Source organism: Lutra lutra, chromosome 17 (genome assembly GCF_902655055.1).
Source record: "Lutra lutra chromosome 17, mLutLut1.2, whole genome shotgun sequence".
Classification (NCBI taxonomy): domain Eukaryota; kingdom Metazoa; phylum Chordata; class Mammalia; order Carnivora; family Mustelidae; genus Lutra; species Lutra lutra.
In genome coordinates this window covers 3,487,547-3,507,903 of record NC_062294.1, presented here as the reverse complement: position 1 = coordinate 3,507,903, position 20,357 = coordinate 3,487,547, and the positions used below count along the sequence as shown (strand labels likewise).

At 60.2% G+C, this 20,357-nt stretch overlaps 1 protein-coding gene across 8 annotated transcripts in view; it reads left to right on the top strand.

Annotated features, from left to right (window-relative positions):
- GSE1 (Gse1 coiled-coil protein) overlaps positions 1-20,357 on the top strand; it is a 390,643-nt gene that overhangs the window by 140,624 nt on the left and 229,662 nt on the right. For all 8 annotated transcript variants that reach the window (XM_047710210.1, XM_047710208.1, XM_047710212.1 and 5 more), the window contains exon 2: positions 2,172-2,352. In XM_047710210.1, coding sequence (XP_047566166.1) covers positions 2,172-2,352 — 181 coding nt within the window. The remainder of the gene's footprint in view (positions 1-2,171; positions 2,353-20,357) is intronic.

The following is a 20,357-nucleotide window of genomic DNA, read 5'->3' as shown; positions in this document are numbered from 1 at the left end:
CATTGGTGGCACTGAGACTGTGCCATCCCCCTATGTTCTGTCCTACCTGGTGCCTTGTTCATGGTTTACTCTTCTGGCCCCTCAGGAATGAGGGTTCAAATCTCTCTTCCCTCCCCGTCCTCCCTCCCTTTCAAAACCTGCTCCCTTGGAAGGCCTAGTTCAAATTCCACCTCTTCCAGGAAGACTGCCTGGATTTCTCCAGGCCCAGAGAGATCTTCTAACTTCTATAGTGCTTTTCATCTGCACCTCTCTTGCCTAGTCAAATTCCCTTTTGCTCTCTGCTCTTCTCTACTTAATAACCATGTCCTCCATTTGCTTTCTTTTTTTTTTTTTAAGATTTTTTTTTTTAATTTATTTGACAGATTACAAGTAGGCAGAGAGGCAGGCAGAGAGAGACAGGAGGAGGAGGCAGGCTCCCTGCTGAGCAGAGAGCCCAATGCGGGACTCGATCCCAGGACCCTGAGGTCATGACCTGAGCCGAAGGCAGAGGCTCTAACCACTGAGCCACCCAGGCGCCCCTCCATTTGCTTTCTAACAGCTGAGTCTGCTCCCAACCGCTTGGGTTCAAATCCCAATGCCTCCAATCACAGCTGAGAGCTCAAGCCACTTTATCTCCTCTTGTCTCTGTGTTCTGATGCGTGACATGGTGGGTGAGAGGGTCAAGCATGGCACATCATAAGTGGGGTCCTCCTGCCCACCGCTCCCCATCCTGGAAGCCATCCCTACCTCCTAGAGGTGGCCCCCCACCACCTTCCCCCAGCAGGACCTGGGTACCCCAGCTCCAGGAGGAGAAGCAGGAAGGGGGCCCTCCCCTCTCTCCCTTCCACCAGCCTGTGGGCAGGGGTCAGAGCCAGTCTCTGCCTCCACTGCCCTCCTCCACTCCCCCACCCATAGTCCACCCCAGGGGGTTTACAAGAACGCTTCCTGGTTTGACCAGGTACCACCCCTCAGAGCGTTCCCAGGCTGGCTGGACAAGCCGACCTATGACCGATGGACACAGCAGCCTGCTCCTCTTTCCCCAGGATGAGATTGCAAGGGTAGCTCGAGCCCGACAAGATGAGACACACATGGGGCTCCTGGGTCCCTGCCACGCCGACGGGCCCCTGGCCCCTGGGCCAGCGAGCAAGGGCATTAAGTGTGCCGGGCTGAGGTGCCGCCTCCTCCTGGCTCCAGTCTAAGCCGCCAGCATGCCTATGGGATTTGCAGGGGCTGTGGTCTGGGCAGTGTCACCATATGGATCCCATAAATTAAAGCATTTCCGGAAACAAACGGTAAATGTATCTGCCTCTCGCAGGGAGTGCTGGCGGAGCCCCTGCTCACCGGGGAATTCTGGGCCATCCATCTCTCTTAGGGCACTTTGGTTTTATGGCACTAATCCCTAAAACAACTGGATCAACATGAAGCTGCTTTCCGATGAGCTCGTTGTCGGGAGGTGGGGGGTCGCCGGCCGGTGGGACTGGCCCACAGCCTCCCCTCAGGGCAGGGCCTCTGAGGTTGGAGGTGCGAGCCCAGGACCCGAAGCCCTGTTGACTGGTGGGGGGACTCAGCCCAGGAGTCGAGCAGTTCTGCGACCTCAGGTTCCTCCGGCACCTCTCTGAGCCTCAGTTTGCCCAGATGTGGGAAGAGGATGGGGCATCCAGGATAGTCCGAGTCATAGAGATAGGAAGTAGGACGGTGAGTGTCAGGGGGTCTGGAAAAAGTTCTGGAAATGGGTTGAGGCGATGGTTGCTCATTGTGAATGTACTTCATGCCACCCATTGTACACCCGTTTCACCACAATGAAAGAACTGGAACAAGGGGCTGGGGTTGGGGGGATGGGGAGACCACCCGGTAGCGTGAACTAAAGATCCGCTGGGCTAATCATCGGAGTCATGATTAACCAGCAGGTAGTTATGCCAGCTTCCGTGCAGGCCTGGGGCTTGGGGAGCAACAGGGCCGGCGGGTAGAGCCCCACGGCCCAGCAGCCAGCCTGGTGTCCTAGGGCAGGGGTCACCGGGCAAAGAAGACACTCACCCTGGGGCTCCTGGGGACCAGCCCCCAGCCCTGCGCTGCCCCAAGCCAGCTCAGCCAAGTCCCTGATGGCAAAGCCAGGCCATCATGGGGGAGGCGTGGCACCCAGCGTCTCGGGCAAGTATGTTCAAGACTCACCCTGTCCCCTCTTGTCCTTCCAGGTCACGTCTGCATCTCTCGAGGCATCGACAGCCGTCCACGTCCCCGCCAGGGAGCCTGAGCCCCGGCCAGGCGCCCCAGCAGAGAGCGCGCCCAGAGGTCCCCGGATGGCCCAGGAGCCGGGACCCACCCGGTGTCTGCAGAGCAGCGTGGCCGGGACTGGAGCGGACCTGCCCGGCACAGGTTAGACCCGCGCACTCTGCCGTCTCTGGGTGCTGGTGTGGCTCATGCCATCCCCAGCAGGGAGGGGGGCTCCCAGCACTGAGTTCAGGCACGGATCTCCACCCCATGGTCAGCACATCCTCGGGGAGAGCCTGGAGGCCGCGTCTCCCTTCCTTGAGTTTGGCTCTTACACTCCATAGGGATTAAGTCAGTTTGTGGTTCCATCGGAACCCCTGCTTCCCAGCGCCCTGTCGGCCGCGACCTGCAGACGGCCTCCGCGTGTTGAGTCTGTGAGCTGTAATTCCGTCGTGTTCGCGCGTTCGCTTTAAAGCAGGTGTACAGGATCTCCAGAGCCCGCGGAGACGGGCCCTCCACCTGCTCCCGCGTCCCCCCACCCCGGACCCGCCCGCTCACACGCCGCTCTCTCCGGCACACCTGTGTTTGCCCGCACCGTGATTGTGTACTTTTCCTGGGGGTCTGAGCTGCGTCACGGCCGGCGGCCCTCCCCGGCACCCCGGGTCCGTCTGTGTGGTCGCTGCCCTGCGCCGTCCTGACGCCCCGCGCGATGCCGTGTGCAGCCCCTCTCCGCCCGTGCCGCGCACACCGTTCCTGGGCTTCTGCATCGTGAATGCGCCGGGGCCTGGCCCGCAGCGCTCCCGGGGGGAGCCTCCGTGCGGCCAGAGGGAGCCCGGGCGTGTGGCTGGAGGAAGACGCGGCCGCCGAGGCCACTGTGTGCCTTTCGCTGCCACCGCACCAGCCTCGGAGGCCCTGTCCGCCCATCTTGGCACTTTCCCTGATGACAGTGGGGCTGTCCCTGCCTGGGTGACGTCCTGAGGCTTTCACGATGGGGCCTGTGGGACTGGGGCGGGGGGCCGTGAGTGGGTCCCTGGCAGGCCATTTGGCAGGATGTCGGTGTGAGTGGGCTCCTGCGTTCTTATCTGGGGAGGGTCCTAGAGCAACCCCTTAGGCCATATTTCTGTCCTTAGCCCCCTCCGAGGGGGTCCCTGTAGGTGCCCCGCGTGTTGCTGCCCAGAGGGGACTGAGTCCTGAGACCCGCGCCAGCCCCGGTTGTGAGCCCCACGGAAAGTGCTGCTTGTGAGCCTATGTGGCCCGGGAGGAGCCAGGCTGGCCGACGGGGTGGCGGGTATGGGGGGGTGAGGGAAGCTGGCCTGCCCCCCCCTCAGGGCCTGGGCTGCCCTCTGGGGCATCCATGAAGCATTCTCGGCAAGGGACTCATCCAGCTTTCTGGCGGCCCCCGGGCCATGCAGCCCTCCAAGGGGTTCCCAGACCCTGGCAGGTGGGTGTGCAGGTGGTGGGCGGGGATGCTGTTCGGGGAGCCGTCTCCCGCCCCCCAGCACATCAGAGCCCCAGACATGTGCCTTTTTCCACGCCGTGCCTCTCCCTCCTCATCTGAGAAACGGGCGCGAAGGCTGAGAGGGCCTGGCTTACAGGGCAGGTGTGGGAATCCGTGTAACTGGGACGGAAGAGGGTCCAATGCGGGGCTGGCCCTGACCGCTCGCAGGTGGGGGCTGGAGTCAGCGCCATTGTGACTTGTGATTCTCAGGCACCTGGTGGAGTGTCCTCGAGGATGCTGTCCTGCCCCCCGATCCCAACCATGCCTCCGTGCTAGGTAGTAGCCTGCAACTCTGACCCTGGGGGACCGTTGCCTCCCCACCCCCGACTGGCACCCACAAGGCCCAGCCCCCCAGCCCTGGGGCTGCCCGGGGCAGGGCAGGGGCCCAAGGCCCACGTCTGCCAGCTGCTCCTGTCAGCCTGCAGCCCTGCCTGGAGGGGGGTGGGCGGCTTCCCAGCTGGAGACCTGCCTGGAGAGCCATCCTGGAGTCAGGCTCCTCCCCGGGAGGCCACTGATGCTGCTCAGAAACGTGACAGAGACTAATGGTTTATTACACACCTGCCACCTCTCATAGGGCGGGCAGCACGGGAGGCAAGCACATGCGGACACACGGCTATGAGAGCCGGGCCACACGGGCGCACACGCAGAGCCAGAGAAGGCACCGCACACAGAGGGGCTCACGCAGGCACGCACATACAGACCCATGTGCACACGGGCCCTGGGACTCTCTTACACATACATTTACACACACTCACAGGCACACGTATACAGGACCCGTATCCATGTGCACCCACTGCCCCCCACACACACCCCCAGTCCTGCCACTTCCTTTCTCCAGAGCTCTGAACCCCCATTTGTCTACTGACTCTCCCCACCCCCTGCAGTGGTGGCTCTCTCCCCAGTGCTCACTGGGGCAGAGGCCTCTCTCAGAAGGCCCAGGGGGCTGTGAGCATCTGCTGCCTTGCAGGGTAACTACCCAGCATGGTCCATTTCTGTCCCTCAATGCCCCGCAAACATCTTGCATGTAAACACAGCAGTATTTGCTGGGGGTGGAAGCTGTCCCAGCAGGAGCCCTCGTGCCAGGCCAGGTGGCTGGACAGGGTGCTCTCGGGGACACGGGGGGCCACTCTGCTGGTTCCCTCCCAGAGGCGGTTGTCGCATGGTTCAGAGCGCCCGCCTAGGATGTGGTCACGTGCTGATCATAGGGAGCTTGGCTCTGGGGCTGTAGGGACAGCTGGGGCTTAGGCAAGCGCAGACCTTAGACTGACCAGAAGTGTCTGGTTGGGGGAGAGAAGGGTGCAACCCAGACCTGGCTGTCGGACAGCCTCCTCTTGTAGGGTGACAAGCCCCCAGGCTCAGCTCTGTCTGATATTCTTAAACCTTTAATCAAAGCAAGATCCCTTTCTCATGGGCGCACTCACACGTGATGTAAAATCCAGCAGGAGGAAACTCCCAACTCATCACGAATGGATGGGAACAAGCATTCCAGAACAATTATCTTTGTGCAGCCACGCTCCTTGGGAGACAAGCAGCACCATCTGGTGATAAGCAAGGGTGTGGCTTGGTATCCAAGACCCAGGTCCACGTTTCCAAATCAGCACAGCACATCCCAGACATGGAGACTTGGCAAGGTTCAGAATCTTCCCAAAGCTTAGCTGCTCCAGTGGCGAGTAGGTGTGGTTAAAAAAAAAGAAGTCTTCCTGTAGCATGATGTCAGTGGGATGGACATCAAGAAGGTACTCAAGGTTGCTGTGCAAGGTTGTGCACGTTGCACACTGCACAACTCCAGGGTGTGCCATTCGCCTTGTGGTTGCTGCGAATGTGCTTCTGGTGTGATCATCAGGGTTGCCATACTGCACAGCAAAGGGGTAGCCCCAAGTTGTGCCCCATGGACCCTAGATGTCCTTTCTGAGCTGTGGAAGTAGCAAGTAATGTCTCCACTAAGAAAGATGGAGAGGCGCTCAGGTGGCTCAGCTGGTGAAGCGTCTACCTTCAGCTCAGGTCATGATCCTGGGGTCCTGGGATCCAGTCCTGTGTTGGCCTTCCTGCTCACTGGGGAGTCTCCTTCTTCCTCTGCCTCTCCCCCTGTGCTCACTCACTTGCACTCTCTCTTCCTTTGAAATAAATCAATAAAATATTTTAATAAAAGAGAGATACAGTGGTAGTCACAGACCCTCTAATGGGGTTGCAGGGGGGTCGCAGGAGACCAGACCAAAATCGACTCTGCAGTCACAGCGGTGCTCCTGGGGCCCCTCCCTTTCTCAGCTGCCATGTTGGGGTGCTTGGGTCGGCCACCCCTGTTGGGTGCTCCCCAGAGCTGCTGCTCTCCTCCCACCCAGAAAGCCACCACTCTCCTGGCTCCAGGCTTTGGAGTGACCACAGCTCATGGGGCAGCAGAGAGGAGGAAATGGGCTAGTGGTGGTGGGGGAGGAGGGGGCCCATCCGCACCCCGCTGGCCTGGCCCAGCCCAGAAGCTGCCCCCTTCACTGCCCTTGTCCACCCCCATGGCAGGGGCTTATCTCGGAAGAGGCCTGTCCTCTCGAGTTCCTGCTGCTGCAGGTAACAGGTGACCACCGACTTGGCAGCTTCAAACCACCCAGTTACTATCCTACAGTTCTGGGGTCCGGGAGTCCAGCATGGTCTCAGTGGGCTGAACGCAGTGGGGCGGGCAGGGCTGCTCCGTGTCCCGGCCTTCCCCAGCTTCTGGGTGCCGTGCGTAGTCCCCAGCCGGTGGCTCCGTCCACAGAGCCCGCGACGCTGCAGCTCTGCCCTGCTTCTCCAGTGCCTCCTCTGCCTCCTCCTTCCACGTGTATGAACTCTGTGATTGCACGAGTGCCCCTGGATCACCCGGGACGCTCTCTGTGCCCGGTCGGCAGTCCCCTTTGCCATGGGAGGGTTGGTGTTGGTGTGGTCATAGCTTCCACAAAATAGGACACAGACATCTTTCAGGACCCTTGGTCTGCCCATCCCAAAGTCACTTCTAAAATCAGTTGCAGCCTGACAGGTGCTGTGACAGATAATCCTGAGGCCATCATGATTCCTGTTGGGTGACAGAGGGTCCCAGGGTCCCCTTAGCCTGTGGCTCTGCCATCTCTTGGCTTCCAGAGTGCGCTCATTCCATCACCAGCAGACATGGGTAGAGAACACAGGAGAGCCCCTGGATACTCACCCACCTTGGCCTTGAGGCCATGTCCCTTCCACTGGCTGGAGCCAGTTCCCGCCCCACCCAGATACAGGGGGCCCAGGCAGTCCAGTGTAGGAGGGGCTGGCCACTGCGGGGGTGGGGGCTGGCTGGCCATCTCTGCCCTGATCAACCACACGTCCCAGCGGCCAGTTCGCCCAGTGCTCCGTGAGCTCTGAGAACTGGGTCTGAGCCTGGGGCGCTCCACCTGGACACCCTGCCCTGGTCCCTGTGTCCTGTAGGGGAAGGGCGGGCAGCTCTCATGCCCTGGCCAGTGCGGGAATGTGAAGCCTGGCCCCCTGGCTTCCAGCAAAGGATGGAGCTTACCCTCCGGGGCTCCCGCGGGGCTGAGGCTTTACCTGGAACCGGCTCTTGCCTCCCCTGCTCCCTGCTCCTGTCCTCTCCCCAGTCCCCCGCTGCTCGGCCTCAGACGCATCTGCATCTCCTAGTCTGCTGCTCAGAAACTGCCTGGGACCGCACATTTCCGGGCTGTTCCAAGTCGTTGTGCCCAGAGCAGGAAAATGCGTGCACCCCTCGGCTCCCTGCCCCCGACACAGGGTAGATTTGCAAGTAGGTGCTGGGGCTCCCGCCACCGCTTCCCAGAGAAAAGGTGCCCTTCAGGGGTCAAGCCAAGGACGCAAAAGAAGGAAGCCAGTGGCGAATCGGGCAGGCTCCCTGGAGCAGAGCCCCTCGGGCCCCGGGCTGAGATCCTGGAGGAGGGGGTCCAGGGGAATGAGGCAACATGGACTTGCCCCGGAGGTGAATGTTCGTGGGCGCCCATCCTGCGGCCCCTTCCTTGTCCCGGACCCCCGTTCCCTACATACCGGTTCTGCCTTGGCTCTTCCCAGCTGGGTGTGAGCCCACAGTCCCTGCAGCCCAGGTCCCACACAGTCTGTGAGGATCCAAGGAGGCTCCCCGTCCAGGGCTTAGCGCTGGGCTGGGCTCTCAGAACCACAGATGCCGGGCCCTGGCCTGGGCAGAGAGAGCGCACCGGTGGCCACCTGAAGGCTGGGCCCCATAAAGGCTTTTGTCTCTTTTGTTGGGCAAATGGGCTCCTGGCCTTAGGCCTCCACTTGTGTCCTTGGCTCTGACCCCAAGAAGCGCTTGGCAGGACTCACTTGGAGCGGGTGCTGGTGCTGAGTGCTTTGACAGAGAAACTCGGAGGACGCCTACCCCAGCTGCCAGCTGCTCGGAGGACGTGGGACGGGGGGGTCCAGCCTCGGCCTCTCCAGCCCTGCATGCCCCCTCTCCCTGGCTCTGTGGGCAGGGCTCCGTCTGGCCTCCCGGGCACCTCCCCACTCTCCACCCGCTCTCCCTTCCTGTGTGGCCACAGCCGCGCCGGAATCCAAAGCCTCTTTTCTCTGCCACAAGCTGCGGGTCCATCTTCTTGGGAGCTCGGGTCATGCTGGGGAGCACGGGGCCTGCAGGTCGGGGCAGCCTGGAGGGGCCCTTTGCTTGTGGTTCCTTGCCCCAGGAGCCTCTCCGATGTTTAGCCGGGAGTCGCTCACCCCCGCAGACCTGAACACCTTCTCTCTGTCGTTCGGCTGGCCCGGGGTCCGCTCGCTCTCAGCTGGCCCCTTGGCTGGCATGTGACTCTCGGTATCTGACTGATACCGGTTTCATGAAATTAGGAGAAGAGAATTTCACACATACAGTTTCGTAAAACGGAACGTCGAGCATTGGCCGAAACGCAGTCCATGAGGGCATGAGCTCAGAGGCGCGCCTTGCCCACAGAGCCGCCGCCAACAGGGTCTGAGTGCCTGAGCCCCCGTTTCTTTCCAGGGTCGGGCTTTCGGGTGGGGATGAAGAGGTGACTGGGGCTCGGGTGGGGGCCCGCAGGAGCGGGAGCTGGAGCCAGGCACTGATGCCCCCGTGAGCCTGCCTGTCCCTGTGTCTGCCTGTCCCCCTCCTGCCCCAGCCTCCGCTCACCCACTGCCCTGCTTTCCCCGGTTCAGGCCGATAAGCTGGTGCTCGGGGACCTCAGCTACCCCCGTGTGGTGTGCCACATGGGTTCAGTTAGTTCCAAGAGCCGCATTTCCAAACCCTACTGTGCCCCACACTGACTTGCACCTGTGACAGGACTGAGAGCAGAAACCATTTGGAAGCTGGGTACTCTCCCAGCAGACCTTTGCTTACATCTTCACCACAACTGCCTGTTTGCACGTGGACACCGTCATTTATGTGTGTGCATTTTTTTCATAAATATTTATTGAGCACCTACTACTGCGTGCCAAAGACACGTTAGGCAAAACGCATGATACCAGGTGGTGTGAAGTGCCGTGAAGAGAAATAGGGTGGGGGACACGGAGGGGTGAGAGCTGTGACTTTAGGCAGGGTGGTCACAGAAGGCCTTGTTGAGGAGGTAGTATTGGACAGAGGGCTCCAGGCTCTGGGAAGAGCAGTGCAAAGGCCCTGGGGCAACCTGTGCTCAACTCACTTGCCCTCCTCATGAAGGCTGGGACTATATCTCACTGTCCTCTTTCTCTCTCTGAACCTGACACAATGCACGTAACAGGTAACCCATGAACAACTGTGGAGCAAATACTAGTTTTTCAGTCATCTAGTGCTGGGGAACCAGATGGGATGGTAAGGAGAAAAAGGTTCTTCTATGCACAGGGGGCTTAGATCTCCTCAGGCTTCCTGGGCCTGGGGCTGACATTCAAGGCAGGTTCCTACTCCATTCCAGAACTTTTCTTCCCTCCGAGGGTGTTGCTCCAAACTATAAAATTCTAGGGACCCCTTGCTGCGTGCTTCTCCAGAGGTTTGACATACTGAAGTCAAGGACACTTGAAGGTCACCTGTGAATGATTGGTTCTTTCTCTCCCTTGAACGTGGATGACTCTGAGGAGGGGCTATGAGCTCCCTGAATCAAACACATAGAGGAGAGCATTTTTTTTTTTTTTTAAGATTTTGTTTATTTGACAGAGACCCAGCAAGAGAGGGGACAAAGCAGGGGGAGTGGGAGAGGGAGAAGCAGGCTTCCTGCTACAGGGAGCCTGATGCTGGGCTCGATCCCAGGACCCTGGGATCATGACCTGAGCTGAAGGCAGGTGCTTAATGACTTAGCCCCCCAGGCGACCCGAGGACAGCATTTATCGAGCGACTGCTGTATGTAGGAGCTGGGAGTCTGGGCACAGCTTTCTTCCCGGTTGTACTCCTTTCCTGCAACTGCTGGAAGAAACCACCGTGAACTCAGCACAGCTGTATGACTTCACAGCCCAGAAATCAGAGGCGGCCACTGGGCTGGCTCCTCCCGGAGGCTCCAGAGGAGAACCCAGTCCCTTGCTTTGCCAGCTTCGAAGGCTCCCAAGGCTCGTGGTTCACGGCTCCTCGCCCCACCTCTCCAGCCTCTCCTTTCTGGCTCACGCTGGCCACCACGCAGCCCTGCCTCCCTCTTAAGAAGGCCCTTGTGATCACATCGGGCCCCTGTATCATCCAGGGTCATCTCTGTATCTCGAGGCTCTGAGCTGAATCACATGTACCGAGTCCCTTTTACCAGGTGACATGACATACTCACAGGCTCCAGGGATGAAAAGACGCCCATCTTTGGGGGACTGTTATCTGCCCCGCCATGCTGGCCACCGTGGCCACACCGAGCTCGCCATGTGCAGCCGGAGGGGCACGGGGTCCAAGCTCTCGACTAAAGCATGGGCAGGCCAGTGAGGACCCCAGGGGCATACGGGACGCGAGTGAGTGCTGACGTCCTGCAGACGCTTTGCCAGGGCTAGCCCCTCAGGCTTCGTGGCCAAGTTCCTAGGGGATCCTGAGATAGCCCAGTTCACCCCTAGCAGGTGCAGCCTGGGTCATCCTGGGCCAGTCTCCACCGCTGGAACACGAGGAAGATGACAGGACCTTTGTCTCGGGACTGTTGCTGTGGAGGTGACCCAAGTTGCCAAGCCCTTGGGGGTCCCCACACCACCCTGGCGGGAGACGGAGCAGGGGCGTCCCGGAAGGGGCTGGATTCTCGCCCACCCTAGGACGGTCTCGGTGCACTTTGGTGTTTTTCCCAGGACGTGGCGCAACATAGTACTAGAAATGGGGCTTGAGTCACAGCCCTGGACCGCCCCCAGCCCCGGCTCCCACCCCTGCTGCCCATCCCAGGTTCAGGACGGGGCTTCCCCCCAGAGCCTTAGACAAGGCTCTTCCTCTCTTGTAGCCTCCCAGCACCTCACCCAGGAATCAGCCTGTGGGCCCACCTTTGGGAGGGCATCCCTCTGCCTGCCCCCTACAAGCCGAGGTCTCCACCCCCAGCAAATGCCCAACCGTCCTGTCCCCGCACAGGCCGAGATGGGTTCTCACAAGAGGCAGAATGGCTGAGAAAGTGTAGTGCACCCAGGAGGGGAGCAGGGGAGGAGGGAACACAGAACAGGGCCTGTCGACCTTTGTAGGGCCGAGAGGAGACCCTCCGGGGAGGAGAACCCAAGAGCTAAGACCCCAGTGACAGCAGGTTTCCTTCCCCCTTATGAGACCTCCTCCGTCTCCCAGGGGAGCTTCTGACCCAGGAGGCAGAGACCACAGCCCTGCTGTGGGATGGCTTCCTGCCCTGGAATTCCCCCAGAGCCTCAGGACCCCTGCCTCTGCTTCTGCACACCCCTACCTCCCCATCAGGGCTGGGCCCTCCCCCTTCCCCATCATAGCCTTCCAGCGGATCACCCGCCGAGGCCTCACGTCCCCGGTCTAGGGCAATGGGCCTGCACGCTTTCCCTGTGCCAGAGCCGAGCCGCCCTTGGCCCATGCCTCCCTGACGTCCGCCCTTGGTGCTCCTGACCTCTGGGAAGGCGGCCAGGTGGATGGTTCCTGCGGCCTGGAGCGCGTACAAGCCCACGGCGGGGACTGGTGCAGAGCGGGTGCCCGGAACAGACTGCCCAGTGACTCCGTGACGGAGAAGGGGGGCTTGGGTGGGTGTGGTGCCCCTGCGGGACCCGGGGTCCTCTCTGCTCCCCAGGACAGCAGTAAATACCTCGGCCCACTGGGTCTGGCGGGGGAAGTAGGGAGCCGGCTTTGCAGGGAAAGCAGGAAGTGGCCACCGCAGCGCCTGCCGCCCGCCGCCCTCCAGCGCTCCCCGTGCAGCCCGCGGGGGTGTGCGACAGGGCGGGCTGGAGGCCTGGAGGGCAGGAGGAGGGCCTGCCGCCCGCGTGGTTGTGCCTCGGCCTGCTGGCTGGCCCCCTGCCTCTCTCCACTGTCTTCTCAGGAGTCTGCTCCTGGACCCCAACTGCAGAGCTGGGAGAGCCCAGCTCTGCTCCTCCCGGCCCTGCTGCTCCACCCCTCTCAACCCTCCCCCAGGCCTAAGGGAGCTGCTCTGAGCCCGCCAGGCCAGGCCGGGGTGGGCGGGCCAGGGCCTGGGACTGTCTGTTCTCATGGACCAGAAGAGCCCTAAGTGGAAAGTGCTCCTGCCGGGTGAGTCCCCAGGATGGCCCCCTGTGGGGCCATGGTGGGTGGGGGGGTGGGACATGGGTCCTGCGACGCTGGCCAGACTTCCAAAGACAGACGTGGGGGGGCGGTAGAGTGCTGGCCTGTGACTTGGGGAGGGGTGCGTGTCCTCGCTGCAGGGGCATCTCGGAGCATGTGTGGAGCTTGAGCGTGGCCCCGGGGGAGAGATGTGATGTCCCGGGTGGCCAGTATAGTGGCCCCAGTCGGAGCCCAGGAGGGAGCACCGCTGCCAGGGTGGGGGGCTGCCCAGCTGCCCAGGACAGAGAAGAGTCTAGAACCCAAATGACCTGCTCTGTAAGAAGTGAGGGGGGAAGGGCAGGAAGGGTCGGATGCGAGCCAAGCAGGTCCAGGAGCTCGGGCAGGTCAGGAAGGCTGAGGACACATGACTGGAGAACCTGAGAACCTGGGAGCGGCAGGTGTGCCTGGCCCAGGGGACACCAAAGCCCCGGGGCTCCCGCTCCCACTCCAGACGGGGTACAAGAGCTTCCCGCCTCGCCTCCCCCCCCCACAGCCAGCTTTGGGGGCAGCGGAAGCCACACACAGGGTGCCCAGCTGGGGAGTGGGAGGCACGGACTCTGGTCCCGACCCTGCACTCAGCAGCTGGGATTTAATCTGATGAAGGAGGAACACAGACAAGGGGAGCTCAGTCCACTGCCTATCTGTGGACAGGCTGGCCGGCCGTGAGGTAGTGAGCTCCCTGAGCCCAAGAGTATTCAGGCAGAGTCCACCAAACTGGTTGGACCGTCACGGAAGGGCCAAGACCAGACAGGACAGTCTTCCTTCCGTGTCTCAGATTCCAGGACCCTTCTCCTCTGTGCACCTCCTTGGTACAACAAGAAGGACCATAGCGGCTGGCGTTTAGCTAACACCTACTGTATACCAAGGCTGTTGGCCACACTTGTGGGTATTAGCTCATGGATGCTCACAGCACTGTGAGCTAGGCCCTGTTCTTCCCGCATGTTCCAGATGAGAAGAGGGGGTGGGAGGTGCAGTCAGGTAATTGGCCGGTGGTCACGGCCCTGTCTGCGGAGGGGCACGCCTGGGATCCAAGGTGTGTGGCACAAAGCTTATGTCCTGAGCCACTGTGCAGGACGAGATGTCTCCTTGATTACAGGAATTCCAACCCTAGTCCCAAAGGTTCTCCAGAACCGCTTCAGGGTCTTGGCTGGAGAAACAGTGAGCTGTGGCTTTCCAGAGGCTGAGCTCGGCCTAGGTCCCGCCGGAACAGGCAGGTGCCAGAATGAGGCACCCGTGGGGACGGGCAGTCGGACACCTCATCCATCCCAGGGGCACTGGGCAGCACTGTCATGACACAACTGGGTGCTGGGAAGGCAGCCAGGGGCTGTGGGGGGACTGTCATCACATGGCACAGCCCCAGTGTGGCCCCTTCTTCAGGCTCTCTACTTTCTGGGGCCTCCCCAGAGCACACGGTCCTCAAACAGAGCTATAAAGCTGAGCACCGGCCTCGGTCCTGGATCCTAGATGGAGGACCTTGGTAGGTGGTGTCTCCCTACCTCCAGGCACGGCTCAAGCACACCTCTTCCAGGTAGCCTTCCATGATTGTCCTGTCCTGGGACCATCCCTTTTTCTCTCTGATTATATCTTTCCCTCAGCGCCAGAGCGGGAAGAGAGCTTAATTGGCTTTATCTAGGTCTAAACCAGGGCACGCTGAGAGCACAGGAGGTGCTTTCATTTATTAGATGGGGTGTTAGGTGAGAACCAGGGCTGTCCCGGACAAACCAGACAGTGGCCCAGCAGGTATCATAAGTGTGGGTGTTGCCTTTTCTGTTTCTTTTTCTTTGTTATTTCAGACAAAATAGAGGGGCATGGGAAGGGGAATGAGGGAAAGGAAAGAAGGAAAGGCGCAGGCTCTTAGGTCTTCTGTTTTCTAGTGGAGTCTCCGATTCTTGATCTGCGATGTGGGGGTGCTGGCAGCAGCCACCGAGAGGATCACAGGGAGGACTCAGCAAGGCAATGCACGTAGCAAAGGGTCAGTCACCATGTCCTGCGTCCACCTCCATCCCTCCAGCACCAAGCTGGTGTCTGATGTGGTTACTGACACCTAGAAGGGGGTCTGCACACAGTCGGTGCTCAGCAAACCATTCGAGGATGGGTGTGTGGCTGCTTAACTGAGGAATGGATGCGTACTCTCTCCTCCCTCCCAGCCTAGGGTAGTGTGACTGTGCTTTTGTCCCCGCGGCCCCCGTGGTCACGCAGTTCCAAGGCTGGGCTGGACTTTCTGGCATCTCCTCCGTCAGCTGTGGACCTGGCTGCTCCCCAGGCCTCCCTCCCCTGCCTCCAGGTCCCGTCAGGACAGACAAGTCAAGTGGGTGTGCAGGCCAGCAGCTCATTGTTCCGGCTGGTGTGCGCGTGCGACTCCGAGTTGGGGGGTGCGGTTCTGAGTGCGTGTATGCGCGTGTGCCCACCCAGCAGGCCCAGCAGGTAAGCTGTCCTCTGTGGCTTTGGGCCAAGGGAATGAGTGAGCAGACAGTGGCTTTGGCGGCCAGCCACACCTGCCGTCCATGGACGGTGTGAGGGACACGGACTTGACACGTCTGACCTGCTGGTTTGGTGGGGGCTGTGCAGGGGAGGGCCCACGAGGCCCGTTTTTGGGACCACAGACCCTCTCCTGCTGGGCAGCCCTCTGCCACCCACTGCCAGAAGAAGGCCTCTGGCCTCTGTAGGGCAGGGATGGACACACGGACAGGGCCAGCCTCTCTACCCCTTCACCTCAGTGATGGGGGCACCATGCCCTCCCTTCCAGGGGCCGAGAGCCCATCCCAGGCACCCCTCGCTCCCCAGATGTGGTATGAAGAGGAGGGCTCTGGACTCGGCTGGCCTGGGTTTGAATCCTGACACTCTTGCCTAGAGCTGTGTGCCCCTGAACAGGCTGCCTAACCTCTCTGGGCCATGTGAACTGTCAGCACCACTGCCATCCTTGTCCGGAAGTGTGGGGATCCCAGGACCCCAGCTGGGACAGGCAGGACCCCACGGGACCCCCATGGGCCTGGGGTGGGAGGCAGCCACCCAGGGGGAGACACAGCTCCCTTACCTGGAACAGAGCAGCTGCTCCAAAATTGCCAAAAGACATGTCTGAGGGGCGGCTCTGGCTGCCCTTCCCCACCCCCAACATCCTGGCCCTGCCCCTCTCTCCCCCTCACCTCACCCAGCAAGGTACGGGAAGGGAAGAGCATGTATTAAGCGCCAGCTGCATGCCAGGTCTCAATCCATTCGGCTGTGTTTTATACATCAGGGAGTCGTCTCATGAGGTGGGAGCTCTGCCCCAGGCCTGTGCAAGGCCCAAGACCAGCCCAGCAATGCCGAAGCAGGACTTTCCACCAGGAACCAACCTCCACGCTCTGGGGCGGCCTCCCTTCCCGCTCCTGGGGCCCGAGCCACTGCTTCCTGAGCCCTCAGGCTCTCCCAAGGGCTGCCCCAGCCCCTGGCCAGGGATAGAGCCACAAACCTATAACCTCCCCCACGGCCCCCAGCATGGTCTCAGGGACCAGACCATGCAGGCAAACCTGGGTGCCTTGTCCGAGCCTCAGTCCTCCTATCCATCAAATGGGGATAACCCAGGATCTCCATCCTCCCTGGTGTTGGGAGAGCCGCCGGGGGCATGGTTCTTGGCACAGAATAGGCCCCGGTAACCCTGGGCCGTCGTGAGTGCTGCTGCTGTTGCCCTCCCCTTTGGCCACCACCCTGGGCCCCCAGGGACCGGTCTGGGCTGAGTTTGGTGACTGGGTGGGCTGGTCTGGCCGCCTTGAGTCTCCCTAATGGCAGGTTTGGGCACAGACAGAGCCTGTGGCCTGGCAGTGTGGGCTGGTGGCTTTACTCCCCCCCCCTCCCCCATCCCCGCCCGCCCGCCCGCCGTGTGGTCCCAGTGGGGACACGTGAACACAGCCTGGCTCTGTTCTCAGAGCTGTGGGAGGCGGGCTGTCACCGCGGGAGCCAGCAGCTGGACGTGAGCCCAGAAGTGGGGGACGGGCGGCGGATGTCTGCACCTTCACCCCTCAGCACCAGGCCCTGCCAAGCCACAGGTGCCCCCACAGCACAAAGTGTGAGTGGGAGTCCCATTGGGTGCAGGACAGGGGCTGGGCAAGGGAGGAGGGCACGGTGAAGGGGCACATAGGAGAGCAAAGAGGGGGTCTTTTGTGGGAGAGCTGCTCCACTGTTCTGGGGAAAGACATGTCCAAGGCAATCTGCAAGGGATCTGCAAATCCCCCTACACAGCCACCATCCTGGGGACGTGGGCCCTGCTGGGTTTCTGGACTGCTCCTACCGTTGGGCAGGTTGTGCACTATACAATCTCAGGGTGTGTGTGTGTGGAGGGGTGATTTGCAATGTACAGTGGCCCAGGTTCTCCTCCCCATCTTCCCCACCAACCACATTCTGATTTTCGGTTCTGAAGTTCTGGTCGCCTTTGGTTGTAAGCCTGAAATGTTGGTGGGGGTGGCATGTGTCAGCAATCCTGTGTGACAGGCACCCACAGAGGGCCACACATGGTGGGCTTGGGGTGGGGGACTTACAGGAAGCCATAACCATCTCTTGGAGCATCCCATGCACCCTGTTCTCCACCAGCATCCGTGTAGCGTCAGAATGTTGTAGATACTGGGCCTCCCTGCCCCCTATTCCATTCCCTCGTTTGCCCCCTGGTGCTCCTTGCCAACATATAAAATCTTCACTCTAGGACTCATGTATGGTCTGCTGGCCAAACAGAACCGAGGAAGAGAGACACCTGCTGAAACTTCTCCCAGCTGTGTGACCTTGGGCAAAGTGCCTAACCTCTCTGTGCCTTAGTTTTCTTAACTGAAACGTACAGGTAATAGACTAGGTCATAGGACAGATTAGATGAGAGCTATGGGAAGCACCTTGCGCAGAGACAGTGGGTAGAAAGTGCCCGTTGCTTCTCACTCCACGTGTCCTGGGCAGAGCTTCTGGCTCTTTTTCTCTGGCACGTGGAGGTCCTGGCAAGCGGGGGGCTAGTGCAGGCTAGGCATGGGGTAAGCCCTGGATTCATAAACACCTGCGGGGTAGTGGGGGGAAGGTTCCCCCTCTCACTCTCTGGGCCCGCGTGCAGAGTGTGCTAGAATGTTCCTGCTGGTGCCCAGGAAGACACGGGCTCTGTGGTGGCTGCTCATCCCTATCTCAGGCCTTCTGCAGACACCCCTGTCGCCAGGAAAGGGGTTTATCAGCTGCTCACCTACGCCCTGGCCATCTTGGGAACACATGTGGTCGAGCGGATTTCCCGGGGGATGGCAGCCCATCTCCTCCTTGGCAGGGTCCAGGGCATGGCCACAGAGAGGGGCTGGCCCATTGGCCTTCCTGCCCAGTCTGCAGGTGGTGCTATGACCATGCCAGACGTGCTGGGGGAAGGGGCTCCTTTCTCAAGTCCAAAGACGGACATCAGGCATTTGGCCTTGGGAAGTCAAAGCGTTATCATTTCCAGAACGTTCTGGTGGATTATAAGGGTCAGTAAATTCTAACATAGATGGTCACCATAACTCTCAATGACAGCAGGAGGTCAGAGGTAGGGGATCTTGTCCTCAGGGATCTTAATGTCCAACTGGGCACTCCAAAGGTTAAAGGCATATAGTTGTGGCAGTCTGGGAGGGCTTCCTGGAGGAAGAGAGACAGAGCTGTGACTTGAAAGATTCTAAGATACAAAGGTGGTTGGTGGAGTCTTAGAGGCAGAGGGAGACAATTCTATGGATAGGCAAGGGGTAGTGCCCTAGGACTTCATGCAAATTTTGGAGAAGCTGGAACCCCACCCTCCCATCTCCCACTTTTGCCTCTGGATCAACCCCACTGTTTTGCAGATGAGGAGACTGAAGCTTAGGGAGGGTCAGGGTCATAAGCAAGATAGAGGTTGGGCAAGGCGAGGTGAGGGATGCCCCTCCCCACCTCCCAGGTGCCCCCACGTCCAGCCCCTCCACTCTGGGGGCAACTGGCCGTCTCTGTGGGCCTCCGTCATGATCTGGTTAAGTGCCGTATCTTGGACACTAGGTCTTTGCTCTGTGTTACTTGGTAGCAATTTGAAATCCTGACATAAACCCAGTTAACAAATTGACTCCATTTGGTGTGGCCCCAAATCTAATTAGATCCAATTAATACTCATGAAGGGGTCTGTGTCATCGGCACTGATCCGTCATCCAGCTCTGAAACCAGCCCTCTCCAGTTCCTCCAGCCGGGCTGCGCCTTTCGCAGCTAGGGAAGACCCCTTCTCCTTGTTCTTCGCACTTTATTGGGGACGTGGATGTTTCTGCAGGGCCTGGGAACCCGCCAGTTGTCTGTTAAAGTCTTTGCAGTGCATGTTCATTTAAACTTTTTGTACTGAAATACAATTTACATAACATAAAAGAAACATTTTATAGTAAACGATTCAGTAGCTTCTAGAATGTGCACAGTGTCGTGCCCGCCACCTCTGTCCAGTGCAAGAACATCTTCCTCCCCCCAGGAGGAAGCCCCCTTCCCCATCAGCCGGCACCCCCCGCCCCCCGCAGCCCCAGCAACCACTAACCTGCTTTCTGTCTCTGTGGCTTTGCGCTTTCTGGACATGTCACGGAAATGGCATCTCTGGTGGGTGATCTGTGATGGGCCTCCTGCCCCTTGCACGTTTTCCAGGTTCATCCATGGGTAACATGACCAGTACACCATCCTTTTTTATGACCAAATAATGTTCCATCCATGGACTGCCCACATACTGTGTTCATTCTGCCGCTAAGGGGCATTTGGGCCATCTCTGCCTTCTGGCTACTGTGAATATCCACGTGCAAGTTTGCCTTCTGACACCTGTTTTCAGTGCTTTGGGGTATATCCCGAGAGGAGAACCTGCTAGCTCATGTCATTAACTTCATTTTATTTCAAAAACACGTACAGAGGGACACCTGGATGCCAGTTCAATAGTCACGACATCCCTGAGCAGTAGCTACTATTAGCCCATTTTACAGATGAGAAAACTGAGGATCGGCGGTTAGACGCTCAGTATGTGAATGAGGCAGCCACCCCATGGCTGCTGCCACTGATGTGGAATGGAGGCCAGCAGCTCGGGACAGTGACCCAGTTCTCAGGGCCCAGAACACAGCCCCAGGGGGACCCACTGTGCCAACCACCCTTCTAGAGGCTGTTGGGTAAACCTGGGGCCAGTGTTTCTGTGTGTAGAGAGACAAGTCTCCTCAGAACATGCTGGGGATGGGTCCCTCTCCGGGCACCTCGCTGGCCTGGGGGCCATGCCCCATGCAGGGCCAGCTGGGGTGCCCAGAAGTGTCCTCTGAGGCCCAGGAGTAGATGACAACGGCATGGGCTGTCCGCCAGCTCCACTCCCCTGGGCTCCTGGACTTCCGCAGAGCCCCTGCTTCCCACCGGGTGGGTGGGTGGCTCATCCCCTGGGCATCAGTCACACAGCCTCGGCTCCAGCTGGAGGCCCCCCAGAATGTGGTTATCTCTTAGCCACACACTGCCGTGGGGCCAGGGGCCCCGGGCTCCCTTGGCTTATCTGCCACTTGTTGCTCTCTCCCTGGTCACCCTGAGTCCAGCCTTATCTCTGCATCCTGGGCCCTTCCTTTACCCAGAAGCCCTGGCAGGAGTGGGACAGAGGCCAGGCCCTTGCAGTCCTGGACCCGGTGGGGCAGGGTTTACTCCCCACATGAGGCCAGTCGGCCATGAGGCCTGGGATGTGTGCCCTTGTGTTTGAGAGGACGCACAGTGACCCCGCAGGCTTCCGGACATTCAGATCCCGTGGGCCTTGACCACTGGCTCAGGGTGAGCAGGAAGGACAGTGGCGGGGCCTTGGGGGTGTGTCCTGTTTGTGAGCGCGGACGCAGAGCAGGTCGGAATCCCTCTGGATAAGACCAGACATCCTCCAGGCAAGCCCTCTTTCCCCCATCCAGCCGGGGGCCGTCACTAGGTGCCTTACTGTGGGCCTGGCGTGGGCGCCCAGGGCTCCCTGCCCGAGTGCACGTCCTCCCTTACACACGCACACACGCACGCGCACGCACAGCCCTCCGTGCACAAGCACACGCCCACATGCACACTCATAGACGTGCACCCAGTCGACCTCAC